At 40.8% G+C, this 14,948-nt stretch overlaps 1 protein-coding gene across 1 annotated transcript; it reads left to right on the plus strand.

Moving 5' to 3' along the window:
* Positions 1-1,872: 1,872 nt before the first annotated feature.
* On the plus strand, positions 1,873-8,850 carry RB195_011896 (uncharacterized protein; the record flags this gene model as incomplete). The annotated part of the gene is made up of 11 exons (XM_064193501.1): positions 1,873-1,938; positions 2,792-2,925; positions 2,991-3,222; positions 5,392-5,553; positions 5,818-5,985; positions 6,055-6,159; positions 6,227-6,332; positions 6,609-6,690; positions 6,776-6,889; positions 7,186-7,237; positions 8,746-8,850. 11 exons carry the CDS (start codon positions 1,873-1,875, stop codon positions 8,848-8,850), a joined length of 1,326 nt encoding a protein of 441 aa, XP_064051084.1.
* Between the last annotated feature and the right edge of the window lie 6,098 nt (positions 8,851-14,948).

Raw genomic sequence — 14,948 nt, forward strand, 5'->3', positions numbered from 1 at the left:
GCCTCCAGAATGCTGTTTTATACGACGGCATTTATTGCAAAGCTCTACCCATTGCGCCGCCTCCGCCCTGCGATTCGTCGAAAATCAATTCGGACTGCCCCGATATGCAGTAAGGGACGCTACGCGTGCAGGGGTGGCGCGCTGAAATAGAAGGCATTGTACAAAAGAGCATTTAAGGCCGGCTGCTTGCAGTGATTCAGGGAGAGATGAGCGCAACCACCCCGGTCTCCATAATCTACGGCCCCGTAAACGGATACTCCACCTGAAATCCGTACCACCGCAAATTCGTGGTATGCTGCCTTTAAATTATTATCGTTGATTTTCTTCTGTCCATAACATCCTCCAAAGTCTTGAGTATTTTAATTTTGAATATTCGAACCCATTCGTTTAATCCCTGTACCATACAGTACGCTCGTTACCCAATCAATACGACGATTACCTTTCCCTGCTTGAAATTGTCATTTGTGAGCTCAAAGAAAAAAAAATCAACTATTACCAATATCAGTCATGGGGATTTAAGTTTTTGCTCCATCCTTTCATTAATATTTTCAGCTACTGTTTTTTTTTAAATTTTTGGCTATGGATACCACACCCTCTCTGTGAGATTAATGGTTTCCAAGAAAAATGTTCGTTTCGGCTCGCTTTGGAAAACTTGTGTATTCTGTTTGTGGCAATGAATCATGCTCATGATCTTGCTATATAATATAATGCTATATAATCTGTCACGCGTGTGTGTGCGCGTGTGTGGGTGTACAGGAGGATAACCCAAATTTCGAGTAATACTTTCAAATTTTGTCTACATTATATTGGTATCTATGGAGTGTTTGAAGCTGAAGTTTGAATATTCTCCATACATTGAACTGACGCGTTTAGAGGGAAAACCATGAAATCTTTTGCCTTTATTTATAATAAAAAAGATGAAGAAAGATTGTTGGAGGTACGCGAGTCTAATTTCACAAAAAGGACACTAATATTGATTTTCGTTGATCAGTGAAGGGGAGCGAAGGGAACACGACAGAAAGTCTGAAGTCCGGCTTTGGCTGGACGTTCAGACTGGCAAGAATACATATGTATATATGTTATATGAAGTAGAATAGTATATAAAATAGATAATATGTATGATTGTGGTACGATGAAGTAAGAATTTTAGAAAGTATAATTAGTGTACAAAAAGGAAAGCGAGCTTTTCTCGAGTTTTACTCAATAAATTCAATAAATAAAATAAATAAACGCTTTGCAGAACGTCTACTGCGACACACACAATATAATTGGAAGCGTAATAAGTTGAAAAATAAAAAAAAAGCGCATTCCCGTTTTCGCACACTTTCCTTTCCGCTCCTGCTGTATCCCACTACACTACGTTACCTTTTCTTTGAATCCTGCTATGGGAAAACTTTGTTGTTTCAAGTAAAGGTAGGAAAATAATTCGTCTCGTTTTTTTTCCCCGAAAAATGAATTATTAAACTAGTTTTATTGTCATTATTGTATTAAGTGAATTCTTAGTACCCAAAGAGTGCTTATTTTATTTTATTTATTAGAAATTGTTTTTTTTTGTCTTTTTCTTTCTAATTCACCTACTCCAGCTCTGCGATCGTGATGATGTATATGTTCTCAATGCTTTACTTCTTACTTCTTTTTTTATTTGTTCTCGCAGTTGTTGGAATGATTTTGAGTGATCGATTAGTATTGATTGATATCGAATATATAAAATTCAAGAAGGAAGACCTAGTTTTTACCACTAACCTTTTTATTTAGTAGTATGCTTCGAAGTTTCCCCAAACATGTGAAAAAATAGAGGTAATCGTATCTTACCGTTACTACAATAAAACCAATAACCATTACAGGTATACGAACGGTGTAGTTGGTTGAACCATGGTTACGTTTGTTTTGCTCGAGGCGGAGAATCATTCCAGCCTTATGGAGCTTATCGAATATGCAGTGAGTTTCTCTGTTTAAAGTCTTTCCCCAGACAAAACAAAATAACAGCGCCGCAGTTTGCACTTTGGTCCGCCCACAGCATCAAAGCTGCATGGGTGCTGGGGGTGAACGCATACCATTACCTCTTATCTCGAGGGTGTTACTATCTGTAATCATACGGTCTCGCCTAGAGATTTTACCTGGTGAATCTTATTCTGGACGATAAATGTGCGGCAGATCGTTGCGGGACCAGCAATGTCCCTTAGTTTATGTTACATTGTATAATTTGTGTTATTACATAGTGAATAGAATTCGCCAGATTACGTAGTGCTTGCAGCATTTATCTCCCCTCTTTTCCCAGTACAACGTTCCACACAACACAACAGCTGGCGTACGGTTATGCCTCAGTACAGTCCGCGGCCGTACCGTCTATTTTAGCGTCGTTCGTCTCCTTCCTGTTCGAGCGGTCAGTGAGTCCTGCAACGAAATCTCGCTCAGTTCTGCTGAACATAGGCAGCCCGAAAAGTTCACAAAAGCGATGACATGACGTGTGCCCCACTGCCAATTACTGATTATCGACCGGGCACTATGTACATATGGCAGAGCTCGATCGATAATTGGAAACTGTTGGTGACGTCCTTATACCACACTGTCGCTCATGTTAACTGTGGCCAGAGTTACTATTTGCTTTTTGCATATACTGTATTATTTGCTTGAAAAAACTCTAAAAGCTTAGCGGTGTTGGTATAATAAGGTCAAAACGACATGAAGCACGTACGCAATTGCGTATGCGGCTTCTCTCAAGTCCGCAAATGCAGAAAAAGCGCTGAAAATAAACTTGCATAACAAATTCCTAGAGATGTTTCCTGTTTAGACCATCAAATCCATGAAATTCACTGTGGCAACAGATGTTAACAAATTGCTACCGACCTGCAACGGCGATACCACGGAGAGGGCACAACTCGCTACAGAAACCAATTCCTGTACAGGGGATTCGATCGTAACTAAGTAAATGCAGTTCTTAAAGGTCTTTGATGGATTTTTCTATGCTGGAAGCGAATTCTTCTTCTCAGCACAAATGTCAACAAAGCCACTGAACCCTCGTCACATGCAAATGATGGTAGAGGCAGTGAACCGGGAACGATTTCGGCCGCCTTATTACTGGAGGAATCAGCAACCGCGCAGTTCCATAACGTGAAGAAGGAAACAAACGATGCGATCGATAGTTGGGAAAATGACGCCGCGTTTGTGATTGGAACTAATCACGATACTGTTACATGGTCAGCTGGAAGTTCACATGAGAGAGTGAGTTTTCAGTTCTGATTCGTAGCAATTCAATGATTTTACCCGGTTGTGATCAGAATTCTTGCTGGCTTTTTAAAAAAAAAATCTAACAAAAAAGAAAAAAAACCAGGTTTGTTGAAACTTCAACGTTCACGGGTGTCCACAATCCGGTCAAAAATTTGCGATCCTCGCACCGCTTTCGATTTTGATCCACCGAATTCACTGTATGCGCGTACGAAACGGGACCCTAGTCCAATTTCATTTTCCGGAGATCCACTGTAGGAGTCCAAATTACTTGCTAGCGATGCTGTAATAATACGCGTACAGTAATGTCATAATAATAGGGGTTTAACATAATATAATAGGTTTACGTTTTTACGGATAAAAAGGGTGTTGTATGTAGCCGCTTACGCAATGTTGCACCATATCATAAATCAAAATCTTCCGATCAACGGCACAACGGATCACTTTACTCTTTTTGTTTCGAGAAAAATACTTAGTGTTTTGCAAACTATTTACATGCTAAAGTAAACAACTGAAATCAGTTCTCCGCTATGATATACTATATGAAGATAAGAAGTCCATTAAACTTCTACCTAGATTAGTTTCATTTCCTCATAGCTATGTGTGGATTTTCTGGATTTCTTTTACACATACATGATTGCGACGAAGGCGTAGTGGATTCTTTTTTTGGAATATTCACCAATTTTAAAGTGGGGTCGATAAATTGGTACCAGACTTGTCGGGGAGGATAAAAACACTGACGATTCTGAATTGAAGTGAACGTGGAAGGGCATCCCAAGCGGATTGATTAACGCCAGAAACTTTATACTTTATCTTTCATTCACCTACTTAGACAATGAGAGCGTTCTGGAAGGTTCTGGCACTCCTAACCGGCCAGATCGGACGGGGTCGCTCGTCTTCAACGTGGCGTGGCCGTAAGCGTTTGATTGTCCCCCAAAGTTCCGCAGATAAATATTTAGGAGTTTAAGTTAATTTTGTTAGCGACTAGACTTCATATGATCCAAAAAAGCTTACCGCACTTCGGATACCGTAAAATGCGTCAAACTATGTGAGTATAGTTAAAGCAGCATTTATAGAACTATTCAACCGTTAAAATCCATGATAGTAAGATTTAAATACGGTATAAATCGAGTGGAGCACGCTTTCTAAGTTCTAATTTTTATTTTCGTATTTTCTAACTTAGCTAAGTTGAGTATCGGACCTCTACGTATGAAAAACAGTAGCTCATGAAATCTCATAAAGACTGGGAAAAAGTAGCCTAATGAATGGTGATATTTTTTTTGTGACACAATGACCAAACAACTGAGTTAGCAAAATGTAGAGACTTGCAGAAAAATTATAATTAACCTCAAGCGTATTAAAATACTGGACTTTTTAAACAACAAGGTGGTCTTTGCAAAACATTGCCCCGAACCAGGATCGAACTGGTGACCTTTAGATCTTCAGTCTAACGCTCTCCCAACTGAGCTATCGAGGCGATGGAGAAGACGTCTCAAGAGTCATATAGGAACCTGGTTCTTCCATTATTTATTCTATGTTGTACACATTTTACATTACTTTATATTCATGATATTACCTTCTAGAGTACATTTTATTACTAATTCGTGCTATTGTACATTTTGTTATGTTAAGTGGACACAAGTTAGGCGCAAATATCAAAAATCTCTCCATAAAGTAGGATTTTTCAACTTCAGCAAATACAAGATTGCAACAAAAAAAAAAGAATTTACTGTGATGCTCTGATTAGCGATATAAATGACTGTTAATCGATCAAACGGTAACCTTCTCCAGAAAAATAATCAGTGCAGAAATTTTTACGCATTTTGGTGCGTTGAGCAAGGCCCTAGAAAAATGCTGATAGAAAATCTTTATAAAAGTAATGGCAAACTCAGAAAATGATTACTGAACTGTTTATGAACTCTAAACGTTTCCAAGTACGTGAACGAGTTCACTGCACTCCTTTCCTGCATCTGCACACGTGAACGTGACGTACACGTGAGCATTCACATGATTGCGTCATGCTCTTTATAGAGGAATGAATTTTTATTATTGTAATATTTTTATTTTTAATTTTTTCTGAACTCTTACAATTTAAATTTCGGAATTTTTGAAGGTTTTGGTGATTCTGAAGCAACGTCAATTTCCATCAGTTCACTTTCGTTTCAGGAACATCTCAAGGATGGCGATACATTAAACTCAGAGACTATAGATTGGTCAACTGTTACCCCAGTGCTAGAAGCGGTTGAAAAAGCGCAAAGTGGCGATATACCGGATATAGTGAACGCTACATCGCAACTATCACAACTTACGGTATCTGTGGCTATGGTGGTGAGTTTAAAGTTGCTGGTAAGGTATAAAGTCGCAATCGATAGCTTTCAACTAGGATAGGCTGACGCGAAACATCTACAACGTAGTCGCAAGTCACTGTTCTGACGCGTCTATTAGCGCAGCGAAACTGCGCCATCGATCGGCGAGCGCGCAGAGATGCAGAGCTCTGGTGTCCGCCCGTGTCGCGTCAGCCCGGTTGGACGCGTCAGGCGGCGACTGTAAGTGTGGTCGACATGAATAACCAACTAGTGTGTGACTGTTTAGTGCTCTTCGTTGATACAACAAATGTACAGCATTAAAAGAAATTTTATTGCTTTACAATGTCAAGTATCGAAAAAGGTGGACACCAACTATAAATCAGCTCAAGGACTTAAGTTTTGCTTGGACAATCAACGACAACATTGGATTCTCCCAGCACATCCTCCTTTCGTGGTCGGTTGTCGTCCCTGTACCTGAACATTGTTGCATCATGGTATGGATTAAAAAAGCTCCGCCTTATAGGAACTAGACATGACCAATGAACTACGACATTTCACCCCGCCCACTCGAGCAGCGAGCCGTGAATATCTCGTCATGATCGATTTTTTCCGAAGAGTGTTATTAAAGGTATGATTTTTTTTCCCCCGAATCGACTGTGTATTACATAATAAACATGGAGCGCTATATTTTCCAGCTTCACTCAAATCCACCAGAAATTCGTAGGTACGCGGTGCGATTACAAAATTTCGGCAGGGATTCTTTATTGGATCTACCCGAGGAGATCGTGCAATTCTTCATAAGTCTGTTTTCCTTCCAAGAATTTCGACATACATTAGGATTCCTATTACAAGCTTTTCCTGCTCATCTAAGTTCCTGTTACTTAAAGCGTTGATCTATCGATTCTCTCATGATCCCTAGTCGTAACAAATGAGAAATTTTTAAGTAATTTCGATAAAATTTCATTTCAATTATAATTGTTTGTGTGTATAATAATTCACGAATAATTTGTAATTTCAGTTCGTCGTTTTTCCTGTCGTGTCTCTCTGTTAGTATTCAGCTATGTTCTTGTTTTCCAGACTTCGCTCTGGATGGGCTAGGCCTAAGAGCAGATGAGCTGAGACGAGGCCAGAAAGAACTACTAATAGGATCGAACAATGAGTACGTTTCACTGCTTTTTAAAAAGATGAAATTTAAAATCTTTTTTCTAATATAGCTTTAGATAATACATTTGCTTTTATTTTAGTTTCTGGATACGTCTCGGAGCTGACGACAACGCCCGCGAAAAAGAATGGGATCGTCGGATGGAATTGTTGGGCTCGTGGCCAAGTCATGCTAGAGCGGCTGTATCTCAAGCGATGTGGGTCATAATGTGTTTTATTGTTATTACAGGAGCTGAAATAATGTATTTTTAGTTAGTGTCTTAGTTCTTGTTCCTTCAAACAAAAAAGCGAGAACTGGTCCCCAGTAGACGCTGACTGAGGGGAACTAAGAAGAAGCTGTGTACAAATAGTGAGAGACTAGCTCTACAATGTTATAGAGACGTTGGAGATATAGATACAAGTCAATAACAACTTACGACATCATAATTTCAACGAATGGGGACCAGTTTTGTTTCACTTCTAATCATATACCACTGATGTATCGATGTTTCAGGGAAGATGTACGGCGATATGTGGTGATCGACGGGAAATTGCGACCTCCACCTGTAAGATTACACTTTTACACAATGTCGTACTATTTTGTGATGACTTCTTTCTAATTATAGTATTGTACGAATTAAAATGTGAGATAATACGGTGCCCGCAGTCATTGGCGTAGAAAAAAAAACACAAATAAAAGGTAAACAAAAAAATCAATGATCAATACAGTGTGTCTTATTTCCGTTCTCACCATGACGTTGTGCGTCTGATAAATGTAGGCTACGATATGCCTGCGGACGCCGATGTTTACTCGAACAGGAATGATCAAGAGACTAAGTAGGAGAGGTGCATATCAGGCACAAAAGTCGGTGGCTAACTGCTAGCCCAAAGGGGAATGTTAAGTGGTGGTCCTGCCGCGCAGATGGCTACGGTAGCGCAGATGTACAAATTTTTTGTCGACTTGCACGTATACATATACCCAGACGGGTGTACGCTATTCGCGTAATGTCCATAAATCTTTATGAGTGTCCACCCTTCAGTGTTGCAAAGCAGTAAAAATGATTACATCACACGATTATAAAGATTTAGCTTGGAAGTTTTTGTTTGGAGCATTCTGAAATCAAAAAACTATCGTATCTAATATCTCTAAGAAATCTATCTATTACCGTATCTAATATCTCCATCTGAAAAATCCATCTAAAACATTTTGCTCATATTTCGAAAAAATTTTGTTCTGAAGCTTTTCAACGTTATGGCCCCTTATTTCTCTTAGAAGCTAAGAAATTGTGATTTACTATCCTTTTCTAGCCATTACCTCTCTGATGACTTTTTTCGCAGGTTTTACTAATGTAACGTATTAGAAATAGCAATTACATCCTTAAAGGCAGCATACAAGAGAAATTGATGATGTTGGAGTTTCTCATGGACAATATATAGTGAAGTCAAAACGACGTGAAACACGGTGCAGTTGCGTAAGCGGTTGCGCTCGAAGCGATGCGTTGGAGCGTAGCGGTTGGAATCGAGGCGGGACCATCACGAATTGTAGCAATGAACGGCGATACGCTACCAGGGGTCCTCACTCGATCCTAACTGCTGCGCTCCACCGCACCGCTTCACGCGTAGCCGCTTACGCAAGCGCACCGTGCTTTATGTCGTCTCATGGATGCGGTGGGTGTATGAGGGTGGCGTATTTTAGAAGAAGTTTCCTTTTTTTCAAAACAATTAGTTTTTCAAGACAGTTAGGGAGAACTGAGCGAGTGAACACGCTGATCATCTTGAACATAATCCATACGATAAATCCTGCTCCATATCAATGAGAAATCCTAAAATAGTTAATTTCATGAATATGATGTTTTTAAATGTAATGTAAAAAGGTGAAATCAAAGACGAATGGTATTTTTTCTTCTTCAGCGCTATTATCGACTGAAAGGAGCTTGTAGGTGGCGGTCCTCAACAGAGAACTTGTAGCAACGAATAAAATACTTAAAGTTAAATACTTAAAAGCATTATAATAATTGTACATATTTCTCTGTCGCTGTCATGTGAAATTACAAAAAAGAAGAGTCAATTTTAGAAACGAGCCGCTGAAAGAGCGTCATCTAGCCGAAGTGCAAAACATGCTCGAAGCGAAGAAAACGACGATGATGATCTGGATATGGATGTGAAAGGAACAACGTAATATTATCCGAGAATTATGGATTATTCGTACATTTTGCGATTCACTTTTCCTTTGTTTTTTTCGCGTTTGAATGACTTTATTGTGCTATTAAAGGACCTGCTTCTCGATTTAGTATCAGTATGCCATGGAAAAGTGAACCGAGAACCGTTTTACTCTGCCGAACACGTTGTTTCTCATTTTGTGCTCGTTATATTTCAATGTATTGTAAATATTTGAAAAGAATATGGTTAAGAATGCGTGTACTATGTTTCTCCTAGCAGTTCTAATCATTTTATTATTACTGAGGATTTTCTGGATGTGTCACTACACAAATTCGCATTATAGACATTGCTAGATATTCAATTCTGTTTAATTTTTGAAATTTTTAGCGCTGGAAAAAAGTTGCAAAGCTCTCACTGTCATAAAATTCATAAAAAAAAATGTTCTTCCATTGTGAATACTCTCAGAAATGTTACAAATTTTACGCATGATCCATTCGTTTGCATAAAAACTGGTACTCATCCACTGCAACGATTAGAGGAAATAAAAGATAAATCTTAAAAAAAATCAAATACCAGCACAAAAGCCAATCAATTAGTCGTTTCTCAGGAAAGGTCCCTTGTCTCATATTGATTCGCGCGTGATTTACTCATTCGCAGCTTCATCAAAATCAAGTGACCCATTTGCTGCATCCCGTTGCTTAGTGCATATTGCATTGAGGGACCTATAGTCGGGCCAAAACGACATGAATCACGAGTGTACTTGCGGTGCATTTGCGTACGTGCTCGAAACGGCGCGGTGGACGCAGCAGTCGGAACCGAGATGGGACCTTCGCAAACTGCAGCGATTGGTGGTGCCAAGAACGGTCCCACCACGCTCCTAGCCGCTACACTTCACCGATGCGCCTCGAGGAAAGCCGTGTACGCAATTGCATACGCGCTTCATGTCGTTTTGACCCTACTATATACAATATAGATCTCTAAAACATCCTCTCTCCTCGGTCGGCTTGTCGCACTAGCAAGCTAGCAGCCTGGCACCGGAATCGTCGTACTACCCTCTCACTTAGCTAGCCTGTAGCCTTGGCCCAAGGACCGGGCTACTAGCCGGACACCTTTGTGGCATGGTTGAACCTGCCGAGACGAAGTCTCGCAACCATAGCTGCCCGACGGCCAGTGCCACCGCTGCGCCGCTTTGAGGCGTGAGGTAGGATTCGCAGCAGAAAACAAAAGCAAGTACACATATAACAAAAATACGAAAAAGGGACATCAGAAATGAAAAAGTCGGAAAGAAAAGGAAAACAATGAAAAGAAACAAAGAATTTGATCGATATCAATTCGAGTGACGTCACTTAGCAAAATTAGGAAAATTGCCAAGCGGAGCGCTCGCAGGCCATCTGCAAGGCGGCTCCTGCAACTACACTGTGCTGTTCATGTCGTTTTGATCGGGCTATAATTGTGCCGACTATACCAACCACCTATTCATTCCGTGTAAGTCCTTCTTCATCGTTTTCATCGAGAAGTACGATGTATCGTCCTCGTACCGTAGCACACTCGCTATTTTTACAATAAATAATCGGTTCAAAACAATATGAAGCACGGTGCAGTTGCGTAAGTGGTTGCACTACAGGCGGCGCGATGGAGCGTAGCGGTTAGAGTCGAGTGAGCACCCTTGCTACCAACGTTCATTGCTGCACTTCGTGATGGTCCCACCTCGATTCCAACCGCTGTCTCCACCGCGCCGCTCGGAGCGCAACCGCTTGCGCAACTGCCCCGTGCTTCATGTCGTTTTGACCCGGCGAGTGTTCGTCGCGCATTATTTTCTACAATGAGTCCGATTGGAGCGCGCCAGCCTTGTGCGCGCGCCGCATTTTCTGGGCCGTTTTTTACGGGAATTGAAAAGAAATGGACGGAATCACATTCCTCTCCATAATCTCCTTTGTACGAATACTCCACCTGAAATCCGTGTCACCTCAGATTCGTGGTGTGATGCCTTTAAACTACAAAATCAAGCACGACAATCATCCATTTCAATGTGTGCGTTTGCAGTTAAAATGCACGCATAGAAATGATTCATGCATGCATGTGAAAAGGACGATAAGAGCGCAGACGACTAGATATCGCAACGTTCCTGCACGCTGCACACACGTGTTTCGATCCATTCGTTTGAGTCAGCCAACAGCCAGCTGTCTGATGACACAAAATGACACAAATTTCATCTGGTATTCTCATCAGTGCTCCGGGGAAATTCCCGTTAGTAGCATTCCATAGCACCTCATACGATTACTGTATTCCCATTCGTTTAATTCGTACAGTACTATGGCAGTAAATGAGCTGCTTCGTTTCATATGGATTAAATCTATCTTAACATCCCTATCTTTTCCGATCCACATTATGTTCAGTGTTCGTTCCAGCGGTAGCTCTTGAAAAGCAGCATCACTTTGCGTCCCCGACACTACCGATCATGTTCACCGTGGGATTTGCACTAGTTTAGCATTGGTTTTGCGTCCGGAATTGGCGCCTGCTGATGTTGTTTGTTAAGCGCATCATTTCATCGATTTTTGACAACATTCATATTTTTTCAACGCTTTGTAATCTTTTTTGTTAGCTTTGCTTCGAGATTACCTGAAGTATGGACTATTCTAGTGATCTACGTGAAATCTTGTTTTCGTAACCATTCCATGCGAAATATAGTCGCGTCAAAACGACATGAGGCACGGTGCATTTACGTACACGCTCGAAGTTTTATAGTAAGCGAGCGAGGGGAAAATGTTCGCATCAGAATAAATATGTTACTACACTCTTTCCTCCCTTTCGTTTCATCCCCACAAGTATATAGTCGGGTCAAAACGACATGAATCACGAGTGTAGTTGCGGTGCATTTGCGTACACGCTCGAAACGGCGCGGTGGAGGCAGCAGTTCGAACCGAGGTGGGACCGTCGCAAACCACAGCGATGGGTGGTGCCAGCAAGGGTTCCAGTACGAAATCTATCTTCTTTTTCAGCTTGAGACACGACAGATGCCTTTTCTCTGTTCTCTTCCTATAGGAGGACCGCGGCTATTTCGCAAAAGAAAAAATCCTTAGTCATAAAGAGGGAAAAGCGTGAAATTCATGGTTCTCCAAGTATAGTTGGGTCAAAGTGACATGAACCACGGACAACTGCGTAGCCAGCTGCGCTCGAAGCGGCGCGGTGGAGCATAACGGTTGGGATCGTGTAGAGATCCTCGCTACCGCCACCCATCTTTGCGGTTCACCATGGTCCCATCTCGATCCCAGCCACTGTGTCCACCGCACCGCTTCGAGCGCAGCCGCTTACGCAACTGTTCATGGTTCATGTCGTTTTCACCCGACTATATGTGTATCTCTCCAACCATCGCTTCATGGATGACTTCTTTTCATTCCATAAGAAGTAACCCATAAAGAGCTCTCGACTAGTCAAGTTGTAATCGAATCTCTTTATAAAACATTAAAAAGCATCTCTGGATCATTTTGATTGGAAATCTCACTTTTGAGAGGCTCTATGTATTGTAAAGCTGCCATGGCAATGATAGCTTAATAAAAAGCTGAACTTTCGTAACTTGAAAAGTGAAATATGAACACTTACGGTTCTTTCTTTGTTTTTTTTTTTCTTGTTTTCTTTTTTTTTTTTCTTAGGTTTTGGTTCTAGCCTATAGTCGGCGTAAAATGTGTTGTAACGGCTGGACGCGCGTCACGTCCTCGGTGAACGTTCGCGGGCTTTGGCTCGCCTTCACAGTCCTCGATAAGCTTTTCACGGTGTCTTCTTTTTCTTGTTCTTGGTAGTTTTCCAATTTTCTCTGTGAACTGTGGCATAGGCAGGATTATTAAAGTATCTACTAACGTATTTTTCTACTAATTCGTTGTTTATTTCGCCCTTAGGACGCCTCTAAGATTTTAGTTTGTGAGAATTGAATTTCTCCTCCTTTTTATACCGTACATTGTAATTCGTGCCGTTTTTTGGTCGAAGATGATCCAAAATCTTGAAATCCCACAGAAAAGAATCCCAATCATGCACAATTGCATGGAAAAGTAGTTCAAAAATCCAATTTCTCGAAGAGTAGTCTTTGAGGAGATATTCTGACAACCGGAAAAAAAGACACTGAACTAATGAAAAAAGGATTTCCTTAGTATTACGGCTACGACTACAAGTAAAAGATGCCGTAGGAGCAAAACAAACTATGAGACCAGTGGAAAAGAACTTTCATAGACTTATGTGACAGGATAGAATTCAATTAAAGTTCACGCAATGCTATACGAAAAGTTTGAAAACTGTCAAAGAATAGGAAAAAGAACTATAAGAGTATTATGTTCTGATAATCCGGTTCTTTTTTCCATGACTTTTTTTTTTTCAAAATTGGCCTCCTACACTCTTTTTATCAGCGAAAAAAATGACGTATTACATGATTTCCAGTCTCTAAGTCGCAGAGTTTTACAATAATTCATGTTTTTCTGTTCTGCTTACAAGGTTTTAGTGTAAATTTATTAGTGTTCTGATGTCTCGAGAACTTTGTCTTTATCGAAGGCCTAAAAGTGGTTCGAGTTTTTTTTTTTTACGAAACCAGGTGTCGCTTGATGCTGTCGTTCGGAGTGTTTACCAATACAACATCATCTTGCAACTGTGCTTGCAAAAGAGCAAAAAATAAGGAAAAACAGAAACTGAGATTGACTATCCAGGAACATACTATCGAGTTTGATACGTTGTACACGAGGTTGTTAAATAGATTCATTGATTTGTTAAATTAAATTAAATTAAATTAAGTTATAAATTTGTTGTTAAATAAATTTTCAACTATCCAAGAACATTCGGCTGGTAAAAAGCTTGGAAACAGGTGGTAAGAAGAATGAGGGTCATGAAGGAAATGAGCTTGAAATAAAGTGTACGATATTAACTCGTGAGAAAGAAATATCTGCTAGCGAGGCATCGGAAGCATTCTGGATTTCTGTCAGGAATCCATCCATGAAATACAGAGATGAGCGCTTATCAATCAGCAATGACTTTATGCCTGAATCTCTTTTCTGTTGGTGAAACTTCGAAGCCGAAAAACGAACAGCAACTAAAAAGTTTGTTATTGATGGTAAAACGGTAAAAAATATGGATAGAACGGACTTTTTCATATGTACTATTATATGTATTATTATGTATGTATTATATATTTATCACTCATTATTATTTATTATTATAAAAAAAGATAAAGTCACTGGCGTATCAATTCACTTGGGATGCCCCAACGCATTTTACTGCAATTCGTAATCGTTGAGGTTTTGGAACGCGCATTGGCCTATAGAATGACCTGCGGAGGCTAGAAGATGTGTCAAGTCAGTGTTTTTATCCTACCAGACGAGTCTGGTACCAATTTATCGACCCCCGAGGGATGAAAGGGTTGGTTTTCACTAGAGCGGTTTCGAACCATCGATCGTGTGGCTGCAGCGGACCTCTAACCGACTGCGCCTCACCCGCCCCTGGGGCTTGGTTATAGTGGGATCAAAACAACCGGAAGCTAGTTGCACTCGCATGAGCGGTTTAGGCTCGAAGCGGCGCGGTTGGGATAACAGGTGTGAGCGACTCGGACTCCAGAGATGGTCCCGCCTGGATCACAACTCCAAGCTTCACCGCCCCGCTGCGATCGCAGTCAATCACGCAGTTGCATCGAGTTTCAGGTCATGTTGACCCTATTATAATAGAGAGTGTGATCGACTCGTCGCAGTGCCTCTCACTGTTGGAGATGGATCAATTACACAGAAAATCCTACGAGGGAAATCCAGAAATAAAGATTGTGTTGTGATAAATACCATAAACCAATCCTTCTCAGTGACACTAATCAGTGTCAGCCTGCGAAAATGTATGCTGACCCCAATACTTATGTTTGCCAGGGCGACCGCGATGCGTCAGTTGTAACTTTCCCTCTCTCTCTTTTTTTTCCCTCTCTCTACTTGACACCATTACTACAACTTACTGATACTTTTCATCCCTGAACCTTGCCTCAAACTCACTCAACTAACGCAAACACACTCGCAAACACTTCGAACTCGCAGGGCGGATTTGGAGACAAACATAAGTACCGGAGCTAACAGAACGGTACCGAAGCGTTCCAACTACAGTGCA

The sequence above is a fragment of the Necator americanus genome, chromosome III (assembly GCF_031761385.1).
Source record: "Necator americanus strain Aroian chromosome III, whole genome shotgun sequence".
Taxonomy (NCBI): domain Eukaryota; kingdom Metazoa; phylum Nematoda; class Chromadorea; order Rhabditida; family Ancylostomatidae; genus Necator; species Necator americanus.